General features: G+C 44.6%; 1 protein-coding gene across 1 annotated transcript in view; it reads right to left on the bottom strand.

The window, feature by feature from the left end:
- OTOA (otoancorin) overlaps positions 1-21659 on the bottom strand; it is a 71368-nt gene extending 49709 nt beyond the window's left edge. Inside the window, exons 1-8 of the mRNA XM_024744532.1 lie at positions 21612-21659; positions 9952-10046; positions 9579-9607; positions 9457-9487; positions 9314-9341; positions 7723-7810; positions 4765-4896; positions 1608-1843 (exon numbers count right to left, since the gene is read on the bottom strand). Coding sequence (XP_024600300.1) covers positions 1608-1843; positions 4765-4896; positions 7723-7810; positions 9314-9341; positions 9457-9487; positions 9579-9607; positions 9952-10042 — 635 coding nt within the window. The 5' untranslated portion in view covers positions 10043-10046; positions 21612-21659. The remainder of the gene's footprint in view (positions 1-1607; positions 1844-4764; positions 4897-7722; positions 7811-9313; positions 9342-9456; positions 9488-9578; positions 9608-9951; positions 10047-21611) is intronic.

The raw sequence follows: 21659 nt of genomic DNA on the forward strand, positions 1-21659 counted from the left end.
TGGGCCACCAGCGAAGTCCCCATGTCCCCATCTTGATCCATGTCATTTGGGTGGGACTATGACTCACATCTAAGCCATTCAGCATATAAGATCCCATTGGCCACAGTGACCGGCTCAAGAATGGGGACACGGGGACTTCGCTGCTGGCCCAGTGGTTGGGACTCCACACTTCCACTGCAGGGGGCGTGGGTTCGATCCCTCCTGGTTGAGGAACTAAGATCCCACATGCTGAGTGACGCAGCCAAAAAAAAAAAAAAGAAGAATGGGCACATGACCCAGTGTGGACCAATGAGAATCAGGTCTAGGACTCTACTTGGAACTGTGCCCATGCTCCCTCATGGAGAGAGCCCGCCTGGGAGTGAGGCCAACACAGAAGAGGGCAGAGCTGAGAGATAAAAAGCCAGAGATGTTCCTGATGATGTAATTTGAGCTTCTGGATCCAACTGTGTCTGTCAGTCCTGCTGACTCTCAAGGTGGAAGTCTCACTTTAGTGCTAGAGAGTCTTCAACACACACTCAGCTCCTTTTTTAACCAAGGGAACAGGTCCTAGGCTCAGAACAACATATCTAGCTAAGATTTAATGACACTGGTTTGTTTTTTATATTGTATTTATTTTTATGATTACTTAAGACAAATGATACTGGTTTCCCATTTACAGTAATTATACCATATTTACTTTTTTTTTTTTTTTTTTTTTTTCGGACCGTGTCCCCTGCATCGGCAGGCGGACTCTCAACCACTGGGTCACCAGGGAAGCCCTTTACTTTTTAAAATTTATTTACTTATTTTTTATGAAGTATAGTTGATTTACAATGTTGTGTTAGTTTCAGGTGTACAGCAAAGTGATTGTTATACATACATATGTACCTATTTTTTTCAGATTCTTTCCCCTTATAGGTTGTTACAAAATATTGAGTATAGTACCCTGTGCTATACAGTAATTCCTTGTTAGTTATCTTTTTTATATACAGTAGCGTGTATCATATTTACTTTTTTAAAAATAAATTCATTTATTTATTTTTGGCTGCATTGGGTCTTCGTTGCTGTGTGCGGGCTTTCTCTAGTTGCGGCGAGCAGGGGCTACTCGTTGCTGTGGTGCACAAGATTCTCATTGCAGTGGCTTCTCTTGTTGCAGAGCACAGGCACGTGGGCTTCAGTAGTTGCAGCACGTGGGCTCAGTAGTTGTGGCTCGCGGGCTCTAGAGCACAGGCCCAGTAGCTGTGGGATACAGGCTTAGCTGCTCCGCGGCATGTGGGATCTTCCCGGACCAGAGATCGGACCCATGTCTCCTGCATTGGCAGGCGGATTCTTAACCACTGCACCACCAGGGAAGTCCCATATTTACTTTTAAAATAGATATTTTTAAGTAAATAGAATGAATCTCCTTTTAAAAAACACGAACTAATAATAATACAGGTGGTATATAGGTATGGAAAAATTGTGAGGATGATACCAGAATGACTAAAATTTGGGAGACTCTGTTTTAATCAAACCATCTCTAAACTGACCTCGAATATTAACCTGTCCCCACCTGCCTTCTCCCCTCCCTCATGCGTTACCTCCTTGACTTTTCAGGACAGACTCTGGGGGGGCAGGGGGACACTCACAGGTTCTTGAAGGCGTCTTCACGCAGGTCCCGGGGGAGCCTCTCCGTGATATCCGGCTGGAGAAAGTGGCCTGAGGAGCCCCTTAGCACCCTGCCCAGGATCTCCACACACTCCAGGGGGTTCAGCACCTGGAAACACCTCTCCAGCGTGATGAGAAACAGGCTGCGGTTCACGCCCGGGCTCTGCAAGGCTTGTTTCCGAATCTCTCCCAAGTCAACAGTGATGTCATCCAGCTCCTACAGGAACGATAGAAGTTAGGCTTGTCTTGAGAGCTGCCTCTTGATTTGGAAGCACTGGCAGAGACCACACTTAGCAGCAGTGGTGAAATTCAGGACCCCTGTTAAACACCATGCTGCTATGTCAAATCTTCTAGACCTTTCCATCACCTAAAGAACAAAGTCAAGGCCTTCACCTGCTTCACCCACACTAGGCACCTTGTCATTCTCCAGATACACCATGACTGTCACACCTCAGGCCCTTGCTCTAACCGGCATCCCCTCTCCACCTCCTTCTCCCAGAGAAATCCAGCTGATCCTCTAAGGCCAAGCTCAGTTGTCATTTCATTGGTGACGTCTTCTCTGATGTCCTACTTAAGTCAAATCAAATCTCCCTCCACTCTGGGCTCCCAACAGCATCTTGAACCAAACTCCATGATGCATTAGAGATGCTTATGGGCCTATCTCTCCTCCAAGCCAGTGGATCTCAATCTTGGCTACACATCAGAATCACTAGGGAGGTGATCCCCAGCACCACTGTATAGAGCCTGGTTTAACTGGTCTCTGGTGGAGCCCTGGCATCTGATTCCAGTGTGTAGCTGAGGTTGGGCCAGGAAAGTGCTGGGGCCCAAGCCACGTGCCTAGTGGGATGCCTGGTACCTAGAAGACATTGAGAAATAGCCTGTTAGAATGAACGAATGAATGAATCTTTTGAACCACAGACCCCAGGAATACTGACAGGGTGTAGGTAAAATCAGACTGGACACGACTCTGTCCTTCACCCAACACACCCTCCAAAAACAACCACCACAATTTACTGCCTATGGACTACACTCCAGGCACTGTGTCAAGCATGGAGCAAGCATGCATCACCTCCTGTAATTCTCACAACAGTCCTATAGGTTAAGCCCCATGGGTCTGCGGGTCAGACATTCCTAGGTTCAGATGCCAGGCCCTCCACTTACATGTGTGTGTCCTTGACCAAATCACTTATCTTTTTTAAGTCTCAGTTTCTTCCTCTTGAATGAAGATAAAATCAGTGCCTACCTCCTAGATCTAGATAAGAATTGAAAGAGATAATGAATGGAGAGTGCCCGGTACCTAGTGAACACTCGGCAAACATTACATGCTATAAAAACTCAATATTACAGGTGACGAGAACAAAAGAGAGACTAGTTAACCAGGCCAAACCTGCACAAAGCTGGGATCTGAAACAAGTGTACTGAGTCCAAGCCCACACCTCTCACCACGCCCATGTGTTTCCTAACTTACATCATTCCCGGTTGGGGCCAAACAGCGCAGCGGCTAAGAGTGTAACTTAGGGGTTATTGGGCAGGGGTCTGCGGATAGTATTAGGGCATCTGTGAACACTGGGGAGAAACTGCATCCTCCTTTTCACTGCCATGGAATTGGTCCCTGGCATCTCCTTCAGTGATGAACGTAGGCAGCAAGCCAGCAAGGTGGCAGAAGAACCTTTGATGTGTCATCACTAGAAATCACAAACTTTCATAACTCACTACCATTGCTGCAAATGTCTTGAAATCTCACTTACACTCAACACTTCCTCAAAATTACAGAAACTATTAGACCCGCCACTAAATCTTGTTATTGGATGTGTTACAGAAGCACATAAATTACTGTACCCTTAACTTTGTCTTATGTATTTTGATAAATGTATTTCAATAGAATCAGCTTCCTTTGTCATCCATTGTATTTTAACACATTATTCTGAGATGGAGCCCACGGGCTTCACCAGATGCCAGAGGGCTCACAGCTAGAGTCAGGAGCCCAGGTTCCCACCTCAGATCTGCCACTTTCAAGCTGTGTAACCCGAGGTTACTTACTCAACCTCTCCAAGCCTGTTTCCTCATCTGAATATTGAAATGGTAAGAGTCTATTTATCCTAGTTTCAGAAGGTCCTGGAGACAATTCAATAGGTCCAGGTTTGTTAAACCCTTAGAACGGTGTTGGCAAATGGGGCCCACAGGTCAAATCTGACCCACTGCCTGTTTTTGCAAATAAAGTTTAATTGGAACACATCCACACCCACGCATTGACCTGCCATCTACGGCTGCTTTGATGCTACAACAGCAGAGGTGAGTAGTTGTGACAGAGATTGTATGGCCTGCAAAGCCTAAAATATTTACTCTCCGGCCCTTTACAGAAACGGCTTGCAGATCATTCCCTGAAAATAATACCCGACACACAGTAAACATTGATCAGTATCATTTTCAAAGACCACCATCCTCATTTTTGCCATATCTTTGCATTGCCTTTACTATTATTTAGTTCGTATTTTTACTTTAAACTGACTCTTTTTAAAACTTAAATTCATTTCAAAAGGGAACATTACATCTCCACCAAACTCACAGTTTTGATGTGCATTTGAATAACAGACATTAAAGTAAGTTTATGATTATTAAAATGTTTAAATGGTTCAATTCCCTTTGGAAAACACTGCTCCACACTCAACTGCCTCTGAAAAGAAAACCACCTCTACACCTCACCTTTCTGATTCCAAGGGTTCTCTGGGTCTCAGAGGCCTTTTCTTTGCTCTTACATTACCAACCTCATTTTGTGGAAATTTTCTGTTCCTGTTTTTTGGTCTCCCTGGACCATAAGCTCCTTGAGGGCAGAGACAGTCTTTCGTCTCTGAATCCAGTGTCCCCTGGTGTAGAGTAATCATTCATGGATGTTTATGAAGCCAAACTACTGGGACTCCTCAGTACCCCTCATTTCTTAGTACTCATAAAAGGCTCTTCATCTGAACTTTGGAGAAAGTAAGAGAGGAAACCTAGGTCCCAGGGAGTTTGCAGAAGGAGAAGGAGGGAGGAAGAGATAAAGAAGGGCCCAGGCCTCAGTGAGGCCCAATTCCATTCAACTCGACAAACACCAACTGGCCCTGGACGTCCTCCGCTCCCAGGATGCCAAGAGAGCCTCACCAAGCGGTCCTTCTTGTCTTCTAAGAGACATTTCATGGCAGTGCGGAATTGCTGAGCATCAGTTCCCCTCAGGTCCTCCAGCAGTTTCCAGGGCTGGTACAAACATTGTTCCAGGTGGTTTTCCATGACTGCCTGGATATGGAACGTTAGGAGAGTCAGTGTGGACAGGACAGGAGCACGTGGTCAGCACCACGGCCAGCAGCCCAGCCTGGCCACCTAATTCCCTGCAGAGACCGCAAGCTGGCAGCCCGCACACGTTTGGTCGAATTGGCTCCAAAATTTTTTATGAGCTGCTAACATTTAAAATTCATGGAATTCCTCACAAAAATCCAAATTTCCAACTTTTCTTGGAAGCCACAAAGAAGTGGCAACGCTGGGCATACATCCCCTTCTGTGCAATAATCAACAGGCAGAGGGACAGCTGCTCACAGTAATTACTCCTCTGGCTCACCACCCTCTAGGTAGCTGATTTCCCCATGGCCTGCCTGGTCCCTGCAGGTGATTGAAGTTTCAGGTCCAGGGCAGCTGGCCTCTACCCGGAAAGTTTACTACTTCCAGATGGGCACTGCTCAAACCCTCTCCCATGCTCCAAGCCCCCAGCACAGGAGCAAATTTCAGGCAGCATGAACTCCCCATGGCACCCCCTCCAGGGTGAGGGGCAGAGGCCAGCAGCCTCTCCTGAAAGAAATTTCCTCTGCTATCTGGGGAATTCTTTTCTAAATCTTCCTTAAATAGAGGTGCTCTAGAAAGGTAGCATAATGTGACATCACGGACAAAAGGTGAGCTCTAGCACAAGATAACCTGTGTGCAAATCCCCACCTTGCCACTTACTAGTTGTATGGCCTCGGGCAAGTTCCTTAACTAGGATGGTTAGATGAAATACAAGATGCCCAGTTAAATTTGACTTGCAGATAAACGAATAATTTTTTAGCATAAGTATATCCCAAATATTGCATGGGACATACTTACACTAAAAAAATGTATTCGTTGATCATCTGCAAGTCAAATTTAACTGGGAAACCTGTATTTTTATTTGATAAATGGGCAACAGTATCCCTGGGTCTCAGCTGAAAGGCGGGAACAACAGTCAAACTTACTATGTAAGTAAGAATTAATCCTAGGTCATGAGGAGTAAATGATGAAATGATGATGCAAAGTGTTCTCAGTAAGCACCAGCCATTATTCTCTGCCCTGAATGAGTTGAATGTTTACTCAGTGTCTGTCCCCTTAGAATGAAAGGCCCACGTGGGTAGTAATGTGACCGCCTGTTCTCCTGAGTCTCCAGTGTCTAGAACTGTGCCTGGCAGAGAATAGAGGCTGGATAAGTAGATATTAAATGAATAAATGAATATACAAATAGGAAGAGAGGTAGTATAGCTCCTAATCAGGTTAAAATATACACATTTTATGAGAAACCCTACTGCTAGAGAGAAAGGGCAGGCATCACTTCTCTTCAGATTGCACAGATGAACATGGCGAAGAAAGCAGATGCCATGAGGCCACCAGCCACCTCCACCTAGTGGGTGTCCTGGTAAATGGATAACAACCAGGCTTCTGAGTGTCGTTCTCACATGAATGTTGGTTGACACTTTCATCTTCACTATAAGGTAAGTAAAAACCGAAACAAAAAAGACGTATGTCAGAACTTCATTCGTCAATGACATGACTTCTTTGCTGAATCAAATAATAGTCTTTGAAATCTGAAAGAATGTTGTCTCAATTTTCTGTGCTATTCACAGTGTATTGGTAAAGGCAAAACAAAACGCCCTGGGCTACAGATTATGCTAATGAGGCATGTGCTGGCCAATTCACCGCAGTCCCCACCAGGCCCTATTGTTCCCCAAGGCAAATATCCACTGCCATCCATTTACATGTTTGTGCTACTGTTTTTCTTCTAGTAGAGTTAAAAGGGAAGAAAAATATTTCTTGGACCCATGATTGAGAGACTGATAATTATACCCAAAGGGCCACTCTCTTGTAATTATTTTAGGAACAGAATCCCATAAGTTTTAGCTGGGTACATGGCCTCTCATCTTGCTCCTCTGCAGTAAGATGTGACTGTGGACTGTGAGCCAATGAAACGTGAGCAGGAAGAAGTGTGCAACTTGCAGGTCACATCCTTAAAGAGAGGCCATTCAGCCTTCACTTCCTCTTTCCCACCACACCCTCTCTGGGTTGGAGAATGGATGTGCTGTTTCAATCATGTGGGCAACCACTCCCTAGATGATGACAAAGCAATAAGACAGAAGGAACCCAGGCCCCTCGATGGCCTTTTGAAGTAGAGCTGTCTCTCCTCTCTGGACCTCCCACCTAGCCCTGGACTATTCTATGAGATAGAAGTAAACTAAATTGTTTGAGCTGCTGCAATCTATGGTCTCTTTGTTAGAGTAGCTCAGCCTATACTCTAATACCAGTGCGTGACCTTGGACCACTACCGATCTGTGGCCCGACAGGAACCAAGTCGCACAGCAGGAGGTGAGCGGCGGGCGAGCATGCAAAGCTTCATCTGTATTTACAGCCGCTCCCCATCACTCGCATTACCGCCTGAGCTCCGCCTCCTGTCAACATTATGGTGAGTTCTATACTTACTTCATTATATATGACAATGTAATAACAACAGAAATAAAGTGCACCATGATTGCAATGCACTGAGTCGTCCCGAAACCATCCCCTCGATCCCAATCCATGGAAAAAACTGTCCTCCGTGAAACCGCTCCCTGGTGCCAAAACGGCCGGGGACTGCTGCTCTAATACACCATGTCTCCATCAAAAGCGGAAAAATGAAAGAGAGACAAAGGAGCTTAGATCACGTTTCAAAAAACACTGGACAGAACATGCTTCTTTGTGGAAGTGAAGACTAGCTCTCCACCTAGCCCACTTCTCTGACTGACCTGGCCCCTGAGTTTGCAACCCCTGAGCACTGAGAGGGGAACACTGGGACGGGTCTCAGATACACACCTGCAGGCTGGGGATGGTGAAGGCAACGTTCCGTGAATTCAGATAGGCCACGACTCTGTGGGACAGGTCTGCCGTCCACACATGGGAGCTTCAGTTGAAGACAGACAGGAGAAGGTCATGGTGACAGGCTCGCCTAGGATGAGCAGTTCCCCTACTAGCTGAGTGATCAGGGGACCGAGGTTCAGAACGGACAATGAAGATGGGCCGGGATGCTAGGAACTCTGTGCTTAGAGGTAGGAGATGTGTTTCCTTGGCACAGTGAGGGGGAGTTTCCAATTCCAGGAATCAGCCTGCATACCAGTCTCTCAAAGACAATGATCAATTTGAAGTTGTGTGCTATATTCTAAATCCCATAACAATCCACTCAGATTAATAATCCAAACAGATTGACTTGGAAAGGTGTCCTGACTATATTAAGTTTAAAAAACAGATGCTTTGTATACCATGAGAGGCTGAAATAGCATAGTTAGGACTGTAGGCTCGAAACCTGGGTTTGAATCCTGGCTCTACCACTGAACTGTACGGCCTTAGGCAGTTTACTGAATTTTCCTGTGCCTCGGTTTCCCTTTCTGTGTAATACAGCTAACAACTGTGAGAATTAAATCTGTTCACACATGTAAAGTGCTTAAAACATTGACCAACACATAGAAAATGCACAACTTCATTCATAACAGCCAAAAATTGGAAACAACTCAAATATCCAACAGCAGGTGAAATGTTAAACAGATGGTATGGAATGGAATGCCACTCATCCAGACAAAAGGAGTGAGGTGGACTTTTGCTTTCAGCTGTGATGGAATAATTGGCAGTAGATAAATCTTCCTGCCTTAAACAGTTAGAAGGCCTTTTATAGTCACATTTTTTATAGATGCATAGATAGATGGATAGACAGATAGATAGATTAAAAATTTTAGCCTGAAAGAATATATCCAAAGCTATCAACTGGAGTTACCTTAGGGAGAAGACTGTTTATGGGGATCTTCTACTTTAATATAATTAAGTGCTCCTGTCATGGGGCCCCAAGGCTCCCATTTCTCCTTCATAGTACTTGTTATATTAGAATTATCTGTTAATATTTGTCTTTCCATAGGACTATCTAGTGCCCTGCTCCACATCCCTGGTATCTAACACCAGCCTGTACACAGAATATAAAGTGACAGTGAGAGCAAAGTAACAGTGAATCCTGGAGCCAGGCTGCTGGACACACACCCCAGCTCCACCATTTCCCAGCTGTGTGACCTTAAATCACCTCCCTGGGCCTCAGTTTCATTATTCTGTCCAATGGGGTAACAATAGGGCCTATTTGGGTGGGAGGAGGGGGAGGCTTGGGAAGATTACATGTGTTTCTATGCATAAAAGCACTTAGAATAGTACCTGCTACATAGTAAGCAGTCAGTAAATGTTAGCTCTTGTGCTAGAGCAGAGGGGGCCAAAATTGTGTTGAACGAATGTATCTATTCCAAAGCACTTGTTCATTGGGTGATATTTTTTGTAACGAGTACATTTTACTTTTTATAGTTAAGAGACTTCCATTAAGAATTTTTATTAAACGTCTATTCCATCCCTTCCCCTCCCCTTTAGGATGAGTTACCTTTGAAACTGTATGAGATCCAGCAATGCTACAATGGAAATAAAATGAAAAGACAACTTAAAAAGGAATCATTCCAGAGAGATCATAGGCGCATTCTGTTTGAAATTCTTAGAAGCAACAAGCAGGGACAGCAGGGACATTACCATTCAGGTAGCTTCCATCTATTATTTCTTCCTAAAAGGCAAAGAGATAATGTCGAGTATAACATCCAAAAGTCGGCAGCTCCAGTACAGAGGATGTTGTTTAAAATAAAATGGATACTCACCGCCATTTTTTGCAACAAAGGAGGCAAATCTGCAACAAAGCCATTGAATGTATAAATAGAATTGAACTGGATGACCCTCAAAAATACAAATATGTATTAAGAAAAGAGCCCCTGAAAAGGTTACTCGTGAAGGAAATTTTTAGTGAATTTTAATTATACTTGTGAGCATATGTGCCAGTGTGAAAAAACCTTGGTTTGAAAAACCCTTTCAGAATGATCCTGAAAATTCTACACTTACGTGGGTACACACACACACAGGCACGCACACATCTCAAAACACTTTGCGGCATCATGTACCTAAATTGATCTAACCCCACTCCATTCCCTAAGATGTGTGGAATCCATGACAGATGATTCCTCCCTCGGGACTTACCCTGCCGGGAATCTGGAACTCCATGACTTGCCACTCCATGGATCAGAAAAAGGAACAGCAAAAGAGAGTATGTCCTAGGTTCCTGAGACATTCTCCTGTAGTTAATTCAAGCAAAGAAAAATTCAGATTTGATTCAGGTTGTATCTGTAAATATATTTAGGAACATTCAGAAGATAAAAGGGGGAAAAATAGACCCAGAATTCCTTGAGGTGTTTTTTTTTAATTTTAAATTCCATCCACTTTGCTCCATCTAAACCCTATGCTACTATAAGACACAATCATCTCTCTCCTCACTCTACAATGGCCTGTTTATATTCTGACATCTACTTCTCATTCCCCTCAATCAAACAAAAAGCAACAGCTAAAAGCATGGATTCTGTTATATCTGACAAAGGACTTATATCTAGAATATGAAAAGAACTCTAAAAATTCGGTAAGTAGAAGATAAACAAGCCAATAGGGAAAAAATATAAACTTAAACTTCATTTAAAAAAAAATACATTTGGGCTTCCCTGGTGGTGCAGTGGTTGAGAGTCCGCCCGCAGATGCGGGGGACACGGGTTCATGCCCCGGTCCGGGAAGATCCCACATGCCGCGGAGCGGCTGGGCCCGTGAGCCACGGCCGCTGAGCCTGCACGTACGGAGCCTGTGCTCCACAATGGGAGAGGCCACAACAGTGAGAGGCCCACATACAAACCGAAAAAAAAAAAAAAAAAAAAAAAAATGTATGGCCAATAAGCACATAAAAGCTTATCAACATCATTAGTGACCAGGAACATGCAAACTGAACCCCTATGAGGTACTGTAACTGAGCCATACCGTATGGAGCCTTCCCAAAACAGACCCACACTCCCTTCCACCTGCCTCTTGTCTATACAAAGATTTTAGCCTCCTAGGCCTTCCCCAAGTTCCAAAGAATATATTTAACCAGGGAAGTGAGAACACGCATAAAAAGGAAAAGAGTCAAGCAAGACAAAATAATAATACTTTAGCCATTAAAGTCAAGGACCTTTAGCTCCTCCTCCAGGACTGTGGATAGTATTCTGAGCCACGTCCCTTGAGCTGTTTTGCAGATACTGAAACCCCCACCAGGTGGAAGAAGTAAACTTATGTTGCCCACAAGCACATAGGCCACAGACCGGTTATAGCCAGAAGGTTAATGATGTCGACTCCCAATTACCACCAACCAATCAGAAGAATGTCCATGAGCTGATCACACACCCCAAATCCCCCTCCTTCACCCTGTCTTGAAAAAACTTTCCCCGAAAGACTTTGGGGATTGGGGGGCCTTTTGAGCACTAGCTCCCTGGACTCCTTGCTTGGTGCCCTGCAATAAATGCTGCACTTTCCTTCACCAAAACCCAGGGTCAATAGATTGGCTTTGCTGCATGCGGGCAAGCGGACCCCAGTTTGATGTGGTAACAAATTCACTACATACACACTAGAATGGCTAAAAGTTAAAAAGACTAACAACACCAAGTGTTGAGGATGATGGGGAGCAGCATGAACTTTTATACGTTGCTGATACGGCCACTCTGGAAAACCATTTGTCTGTGTCTTATAAAGTTAAGTATACAACACTCTATGATCCAGGAATTCTGCCCCTAGGTATTTACCCAGGAGAAGTTAAAACATACGTCCATACAAAGATTTGTGGAGTTCCATTCCAAAAATTGGAAACAACTCAAATGTTCAACAATAGATGAAAATTTAAACAAATACGGTATATCCATTCAGTGGAATACCACTCATCAATAAATAAGGAATGCGTTGGACTTCTGCTTCCAGCTATGATGGAGTAATTGGCAGTAGATAAACTCTCTCGCCTTAAACAATTAGAAAACAAACAAAACATGAAACAAAGGTTTTCAGACATTGGACAACAGGTAGGACAAGACTGAGATCCCTGAGAGAAGGGAAACTGTGAGATAATAGAAAATATATATTGGTTTCTGCCCCCAGCTCCTGGAACAGGGCCCCTAAGTCCCTTGTAATTTCCTAAATGATAAGAGCACTAGGAGGATCTCTTGTTCTAATATTTGGTTTTTGACCCATCACTGACACAGGGCTCCTAAACCCTTGTAAATTCTTAAGTGATAAGAGTACTAGGAGTGGTACAGCCACTATGGAGGACAGTATGGAGGTTCCTTAAAAAACTACAAATAGAACTACCATATGACCCAGCAATCCCACTACTGGGCATATACCCTGAGAAAACCAAAATTCAAAAAGAGTCATGTACCAAAATGTTCATTGCAGCTCTATTTACAATAGCCCGGAGATGGAAACAACCTAAGTGCCCATCATTGGATGAATGGATAAAGAAGATGTGGCACATATATACAATGGAATATTACTCAGCCATAAAAAGAAACAAAATTGAGCTATTTGTAATGAGGTGGATAGACCTAGAGTCTGTCATACAGAGTGAAGTAAGTCAGAAAGAAAAAGACAAATAACCGTATGCTAACACATATATATGGAATTTAAGAAAAAAAAATGTCATGAAGAACCTAGGGGTAAGACAGGAATAAAGACACAGACCTACTGGAGAACGGACTTGAGGATATGGGGAGGGGGAAGGGTGAGCTGTGACAGGGCGAGAGAGAGTCATGGACATATATACGCTCACAAAAGTAAGGTAGACAGCTAGTGGGAAGCAGCCGCATGGCACAGGGATATCGGCTCGGTGCTTTGAGACCACCTAGAGGGGTGGGATAGGGAGGGTGGGAGGGAGGGAGACGCAAGAGGGAAGAGATATGGGAACATATGTATAACTGATTCACTTTGTTATAAAGCAGAAACTAACACACCATTGTAAAGCAATTATACCCCAATAAAGATGTTAAAAAATAAAATAAAATAAAAATTAAAACAAAAAAAACTAAAAATAGAGCTACTATATGATCCAGCAATCCCACTCCTGGGCATATATCCAGAGAAAACCATAATTTGAAAATATACATGCACCCCAATGTTCCTAGCAGCACTCTTCACAATAGCCAGGACATGGACACAACCTAAATGTCCATCAACAAAGAAAAGGATAAAGAAGATGTGGTACATACATACAATGGAATATCACTCAGCCATAAAAAAGAATGAAATAATGCCATTTGGAGCAACATGGATGGACCTAGAGATTGTCATACTGAGTGAAGTAAGTCAGAGAGAGAAAGACAAATATCATATGCTATCACTTATATGTGGACTCTAAAAAAAAATGGTTACAAATGAACTTATCTACAAAACAGAAATAGAGGGACTTCCCTGGTGGCACAGTGGTTAAGAATCTGCCCGCCAACGCAGGGGACACAGGTTCGAGCCCTGGTCCAGGAAGATCCCATATGCCGCGGAGCAACTAAGCCCGTGAGCCACAACTACTGAGCCTGCCCTCTAGAGCCCATGAGTCACAACTACTGAGCCCACATGCCACAACTACTGAAGCCCGTGCACCTAGAGCCCGTGCTCCACAGCAAGAGAAGTCACCGCAATGAGAAGCCTGCGCGCCACAACAAAGAGTAGCCACTGCTCACCACAACTAGAGAAAGCCCGCGTGCAGCAACGAAGACCCAACGCAGCCGAAAATAAATAAATAAACAAATTCAAAAAAAAACAAAACAGAAATAGAGTTACAGATGTAGAACATAAACTTATGGTTACCAGGGGATAAGGTGAGGGAGGGATAAATTGGAAGACTAGGACTGACATTTACATACTACTATACATAAGATAGATAACTAATAAGAGTCTACTGTATAGCACAGAGAATTCTACTCAGTACTCTGTAATGGCCTACATGGGAAAAGAATCTAAAAAAGAGCAGATATATGTATATGTGTAACAGATTCACTTTGCTATACACCTGAAACTAACACAACATTATAAATCAACTACAACCATTGCGCCACCAGGGAAGCCCTCTTGTTCTAACGAGGCAACTCTGGGTGGGCTCTTGGATGGAGACTGAGAGACCAAGCCATGATTAGAAGCTTGGGATTTTCAGCCCCACCCTCCCATCTTCCAGAGAGGGGAGAGGGCTGAGAATGGAGTTAATAACTAATTATGCCTATGTGAGGAAGCCTCCAATAATAGGGGTTTCAGGGTGCTTCCAGGTTGACGAACACATTCACATCAGGGGGGTGAACACCCCAACTCCCTGGGGACAGATGCTCCTGAGACCTGAGACCCTCCCAGACCTCATCTTATGTGTCTCCTCATCTGGCTATTCATCTGCATCTTTTATCATATCCTTTAATAAGCTGGTAAATGTTTCCCTGAGTTCTGTGAGCTGCTCTAGCAAATTAATTGAACCTGAGGAGATGGTCATGGAAACCTCTGATTTGTAGCCAAATCAGACAGAAGTTGTGGGTAACTTGGAGACCTGCTACTTGAGATTGGTGTCTGAAGTGGGATGGGAGAAGTCTTGAGGGACTGAGACCTTAACCTGTGGGACCTGAGGCTACCTCCAGGTAGACAGTGTCAGAGTTAAGTTGAATTGTAGGACACCCAGCTGGTGTCACAGAATCACTTGGCGTAAGGAAAATCCTCCACACGTTTGGTGACCAGGAGGGTCAGAAGTGATGTGTTCTGTGTTGAGTGTCTTGAGTGAGTAGTAAAGGAGACACACAGGTAAAAGGCTTATAGGAAGAGAACAGAGAAGGAGGGGGAGAACTGGGGTTTTCCTTACTTAGGAAGGAAAGCTGAGGTTTTTCTGTAAGTGCCCCTGCTCGCTGCCTGGAGTCTCTAGACCACAGCACCAGAAGGAGAATCCCAACAGAGCTGAGGAGACAGAGTAGGGGTTTAGGGAAATCAAGGCAACTAGAATCCACAGGGAAGACTACTTGAGGAGGGATTTGCACAGAGAGAAAGTTCTAGAGATTTGAACAAGGGTCGCTTGAGTCTTTGGCTGAATATTGGTCTGTCTATGCCTATACATGTAAGAAACCACCTGAAGCTGAAGAAAGAACCACCAGTAATAAGCAGAGCAATCCCTGGAGTTCACCCAGGGTGGAGAATAATTCCCAACTACCAGTGGAAAACCTCCAAATACATGGAGCATCAAGGACAGTTCTCAGTGAAGTACTGCCTCAGTAATAGGCTGAATTAGCCCTAAAGTCTGCCCTGGACCTACCCTAACAAAGCTTAAAAGCAAGCCTTGGAAGAATCAAGTTGATTCTAAATAACTAGACTGCATCCTAGAACAAAACCCAACAATATTTAAAGGAGTGTCACAAAATCCAGAAATGTAAATCCAAAATGTCCAGCATCCAATTAAAAATTGAATATATGGCTGGTTACCATAGAAAAAAACCCAGTCCACAGAAAGAGATCCAGAAATGACACAGAAGATCAAATCAGTAGACCGGATGACTATTATAAATATATTCTGTAAGTTCAGGAAAGTAGAGAAAAGGATAAAGATGTAAAGGAGAGACATGGAAGATAAAAAAAAACCTCAGGAAAAGGAATAAACTGATTTATGCACCAACATGGATGAACCTCAAAAACATTATGCCAAACAAAAGAAGCCAATCACAGAAGAGTACATATGGCATGATTTCATTTATATGAAACTCCATGATAGGCAAAATAATCTACAGTGACAGAGAACAAATAAGTTGCCTGGGACTCTACTGGGTGCAGCGGGAGGAATTTATTGCAAAAGAACACAAGGGAACTTTGGGGGCGACATTTCTATACCTTGATTTTGGTGGTTGTTACACAGGTACATACATTTATTGAATCTCATCAAACTCTACACTTTAAATGGATGCATTTTATTGTAATATAAATTATACCTCACAGAAGCTGATATCAAATGAGAAAGGAAAAGCATGGACTGTGGAGCAGGACTGCCTGGATTGAATCTCATCTCTGCTACTTAGTAGCTGTGTGATGTTGGACAAGTTACTGAATCTCTCTGTGCTTCCATTTCCTCATCTGTCAGATGCGGTTAATAAATGGTACCTACCTCATAGTGTCATATGAGGATAAAATGAGTTAATGAAGTAAATCATTTAGAACAATGCTTGGCATGAAGAAAGCTCTACATATGGGTTTATTAAATAAACAAATAAGCCAGACTGATGTTTTCAAAATTCAACTCATGGGAAAGTCTGGAGAAAGAATGTTCCAGAAAAAGGGAATCAGAAGTGCAAAGGCCTTGACATTAGGAATGCAATTTACATATGCAATAAATCACAAGAGGATGAGAGCAGTAGATGAGGTTAAGTCATCATTAGCAACTTGACTTTTACTTGGAGGGAGATGGGAGCCACTGAAGTGATATTAGCACAAGAGTAAGAGCTGTGCTCTGACTTTTAAAAAACTGGCTCCATAACACCAACTGCTGTGTTGAGAAGAACCTGAAGGGGGGCAACAGCTAAAGCAGAGAGAGCAGTAAGAGATGACAATGATGATGACTTAGTCACCGATGGCAGTAAGGGCGGTGAGATGTGGTTGGGGATATTTTGAAGGTGCAGCCGATAGACCGAATGTGAGGAATAAAAGACAGAGAAGTCACAGACACCTCCAAGGATTTGGGCCTGAGCATCTAGAGAGGTGAGAAATGGGAAAAACCGTAGGAGTTGCAGGTTTGGGGGAGAGGCCCTGGAGCTCAGATGTGGACAAGCTAAGCTTGAGAAGACTATTAATTGTTCGAGTGGAGAAAGCAAGTAGGCAGTTTGGTGTTTGAGCCTGCAGTTAGGGGAGAGCTCCAGACTGGAGCTATCTATGCAGAGCAGTCAGCATATACTTGAACCCAGGACACTGGATGAGATCACCAAGAAAGTGAGCGTAGGGAGACGTGGGTAAGTTTCAAGGACTGAGACCCAAGCATTCCTTGGTTAAAATGTTAGGTAGACCAGGTGCAACCAGCAAACTCAGAACTGTAGGAAACTCCCCAGAATAAACAACCTAGTTTCTTCAGCAAATATACTGCAAAGAGACAGACAGAAATAGACACAGACACAGACACACACACACACACACACACACACGGAGGAACTTAAAAAACTTAAGAGATATAACAATTACTTGTAGCATACAGACTCTATTTGCATCTTGATTCAAGCAAACCGTAAAAAACAAAGACTGTGGGACAACTGGGGAAATTTGCACCTTGACTGGTTATCTGAAGATTTTAAAGAAATACTGTTGATAACAGAAATGTGGTTATATTTTTAAAGGAGTACTTATCTTTTAAAGGAGGGATGTTGGTTCACACACTGGCCCCCATACAGGGAGGGTAAGGGGAGACTGAGGAAGATTGGTGGGGGACAGGTGTAATAGGCAAGGAGACCTACTTACAATGCCTGTCTTTGTTGTTGTTGTCGTTACATATTTTAATGAGGGATTTTTTGTTTTGTTTTGTTAATTTAATTTTTATTTTATATTGTAGAGTTGATTTACAATGTTGTGTTAGTTTCAGGTGTACAGCAAAGTGATTCCGTTATACATACACATACAGCCACTCTTTTTCAGATTCTTTTCTCATAAAGGTTATTACAGAATACTGAGTAGAGTTCCCTGCGCTATACAGTAAGCTTGTCTTGAGGGGCCGCAAGATCCCCACCCCCGCCCCCCAGAATATAGAAAGGTTATAGAGGCCTTAATGGAGCTCAGTCACGTATACTGTCCAGAGGGTCTCAACAACACACTGCTCTCTCAAGGCTGCGTCCTTGAAAATGCTCCCACTGTGGGAACAGTGAGCAGAATGTACGGTCCAAGGATGGGGGAGGGGTGAGGAGGCTCTGATTCCCAAGTCCAGCTCCAGGGTCAACAGGCGGTCACGTCCTCTCGATGACCTCCTACAAGGGGTTTGCAAACTACAAGCCAAGGGCCAAATTCAAAGGCTACCTGGTTCTGTGTGGCTCGTGAGCTAAAAATGGTTTTTACATTTTTAAAGTTTCGAAAAATCAAAAGAACGGCATTCCCTGACACGTGAAAATTTCATGTTTGAAATTTAAACGTTAGTGTCCATAAATACAGTTTTATTGGACTACAGCCATTTCATTCATTTAAGTATCGTCTACGGCTGCTCACACACTACAACAGCAGAGCTGGGAAGTTGCAACAGAGGCTGTGTGGCCCACGAAGCCAAAAATATTTACTCTCTGTTCCTTTACTGAATAAGTTTGCCAAGCCCACTTTTAGAGCTACACTCATATATTTACAGAAGAAATGTGACATTTGAGATGGCTTCAAAATAATACAGGAGGGAGGAAATAGGGATGGATGAAACAAGTTGACAACTGAAGCTGGGTGATGGGTACATAAGGCCCATTATATTCTTGTGTCTACCTTTATATGGGCTTGAAATTTTCCACATAAATGATTTTTTTAAAGAAAAAGCAAAACAAAAAAGACTGTTTTTTTGGGCTTCCCTGGTGGTGCAGGGGTTAAGAATCCGCCTGCCAATGCCGGGGACACGGGTTTGAGCCCTGGTACGGGAAAATCCCACATGCTGCGGAGCAACTAAGTCCATGCATAATTACTGAGCCTGTGCTCTAGAACCCGCGAGTCACAACTACTGAGCCCAAGTGCTGCAACTACTGAAGCCTGTGTGCCTACAGCCCGTGCTCCACAACAAGAGAAGCCACCGCAATGAGAAGCCTGCGCGCTGCAACGAAGAGTAGCCCCCGCTCGCCGCAACTAGAGAAAGCCCGCGCGCGGCAATGAAGACCCAACACAGCCGTAAATAAATAAATAAATAAAATTTAAAAAAAGAGAGAGACTGTGTTTTTTCATAAAAGTAAGTGGAGAGATAAGAAGGAACTGGGAAAGGGGGCTGAGAGGAGTGGCCAGAGGACTGGTAGGAGAACAGGTGAGGGTGGTACCTGACTCCCAGGCCCACTTCAGTCACAGGATGCCACCCCCTTGGGAACTTGCACCATAATGCACACCCATGGTTTCTTGAGATTATAGGCGCCCCAGCACCCTCTAATACAGATTCCCCTGCTATTGCCTGGCTTGTTATGTAAATAGATTCTTTATCCCCCATGGGGACTTCTCAACCAACTTTGGAAACAGGTATGCTCACTTGACCGCCCAGGGCAAAAACAAACTGAAACTTTTGAAACCTCCAGACACCAAAAGCAGCGCATTCTAACAGGTTTTGAGCGAACCTGATCCCAAAGCACTTTGTAGACACATTCTGCTCCATCAATCCCACCCCGCAGGCTGGTATGTTCAACTCTCATAATAACTCTTACTGGTTTGGGGGCTTTGGGGAACCTTTGGCTCTTTTTTCTCCCTTCCCTTTGGTCAGCTGCCCTGGGGCATTGGCCTCATTCACAATTCTCCAGTTTCCCAGACAATGAGGCTTCTTGTGCTTATTGCTACAGTCTCCCTATTAACTATACAAGGGGTTTACAATTACTGAAACAGATGCCCCACTTTCTACCGCACATAGAGTCTTCGTTCCAACGAAACCCCAGCCCATCGCCAGGATGGGATTTGGTTTTAATTAAAAGCCCTTCGGGTCACTCTCTTTCAGGAGCTCGGCCAAGAGGATTAAAAGGACTGAGCTGGGCAACGGCGATTTGGGGGTCGATAGTTTCCTCCACGCACCCCGCCCCTCTTCCCACCTAAAGGCCCTCTCCCAGCAGATGGGTGAAAATCAGGCAACCAAGGACTGCTTTGAAGGAACTCAAAATGAAACCAGCAACAATAACCACAAACCTGAAATGAACACGGTTTCCTAAAACACCTCGTGCTTTTGGATGAGCAGGGAGGATTCAGCTTTAAAACCCAGAAAGGTGCAGGCAAAACAGGATGAGCTGGTCACCCAGGGGATGAGAGACATTTCATCTTCCATGAAACTTGCAAAGATGCTAGGAGGCTCCCCCAACGCTGGGGCATCCCATCCCAGACACAAACCGACAATTCAAAAGTACATGAAGTTTTACTGTCTGCAAAGCAGCTCCATTTAAGGTCTGTATCATGGACACATACATACGGACCTACAGACACTATCTTGGAGATTTTCTCCCAGAAACAAAAATCAAAAGAAACACAAGGGCTTCCCTGGTGGCGCAGTGGTTGAGAGTCCGCCTGCCGATGCAGGGGACACGGGTTCGTGCCCCGGTCCGGGAAGATCCCACATGCCGCGGAGCGGCTGGGCCCGTGAGCCACGGCTGCTGAGCCTGCACGTCCGGAGCCTGTGCTCCGCAACGGGAGAGGCCACAACAGTGAGAGGCCCGCGTACCGCAAATAAATAAATAATTAATTAATTAAAACCCCACAAGACTATTTTCATTACTATGAATGCAAAGTGGGCTAACTTGTCTGGTTTGTCGAATACCAGGCTATTTGAACTGGATTTGGATTTTATTTCAAACCATGGCGTTAGAACTGCCCGGCTCACAAGGGTTGTAGAACTCAAGGGAATAAGAGCTCTCTGGACTAGAGGCATGAGGCCTAAGTGCCGGTCCCAGCTCTGTCACTGATAGCGAGACTCTGGACAGTCATTCCCCTTCCTCTCTTTTAGTGTCAGGAGAGCAAAATGGAAGGCCTGGGATTCTGTGATAAAAGAAGAGACAGGAGGATGCTGGTGTCACTGGGCATCTTCCATCTGCCGGACCAATTCATTTACTCAATCCACCAGCCCTGAAGGTTTACTTTACGTGGTCTCAGAGATGAGTTCAGTGGACATGCAGAGGTCACAGAGCAAGCAAATGGCGGGACTCCCTAGTAATCATAATTGTAGCAACCTTTGAATGAGAGAGAACAAAGCACGTGCCCCTCTATGCACATTGCCTCTCTCAGTCCTTGCAGAATCTTTGAGGCAAATATTACTGTTATTTCTATTTCACAGACGAGGAAACGGGTTCTAAAAGGTCCAGTGACCTGCCCGAGGTCACACAGCTAGTAGGTGGCAGGGCCAGGTCCCAAACCCAGAGCTAAATGATTCCAAGCACATACTGGCTCTGCTCTCCAGCCTCTGCTCAGTAACTCTGAACCTAAAACTCCAGGTGGGAGGTGCCACCTCAGGGATAGAAGCCCCCGTTTTCATTTAAACCACCCATTACTAGCTGTGTGCTCTTCAACAAATTCCTTGACCTCTCTGAGCTTGCATTTCCTCCTCTGTCCCATGGAGATGCCAAGAGTACCTCCCTCCGAAAGACTGTATAAACATTTTTAAAGTTCATCAATTTATGCAATGCAGAGTCAGTACTATGCTCTTCCTGAATACTCTCATTTCTTGCTCGCAACAGCCATGAGATAAAATATGTAAACTATGCAAACAACTTTCCTTATATGTAAAATATGTTTAAAAACCTGAGCCCAGCGTGGGACATATAAACACTCGATGAATAGTAGCTATTATTATTACTGATGCTATTGTTGTTGCTCCTGGTATTATCATTTTCTTCTTCTTACTATTATTAAGTGGCTTCGGATCCCTTTCTTGGAAATTTCCTCCCCACCCCCTCCCATGACGCCGTCGCCCCCGCGAGCCCTTAAAGCCGCTGAATCCGCCATTTGCCCCCTCTCCTTTGTCTGTCACCCGCCGCCCCAGGCACACCTTGTGCCCCTTCCCTGCACCGGGCCCGCGTCGAGCTCCTGGCCCCCGCGCGACCCCAGCGCCTGAGCTGCGCCCGCCCGCGTCCCTGCGCCTGGCCCCGCGGGGTCCTCCCCAGACGCCCGCGCCTCACCTGCGGTGCCCCGCTTGGCTGCTCTGAGTCCAGCGCGCGGGCGGTGGG

This window comes from Neophocaena asiaeorientalis, unplaced genomic scaffold (assembly GCF_003031525.2).
Source record: "Neophocaena asiaeorientalis asiaeorientalis breed wild unplaced genomic scaffold, Neophocaena_asiaeorientalis_V1.1 scaffold91, whole genome shotgun sequence".
NCBI lineage: Eukaryota > Metazoa > Chordata > Mammalia > Artiodactyla > Phocoenidae > Neophocaena > Neophocaena asiaeorientalis.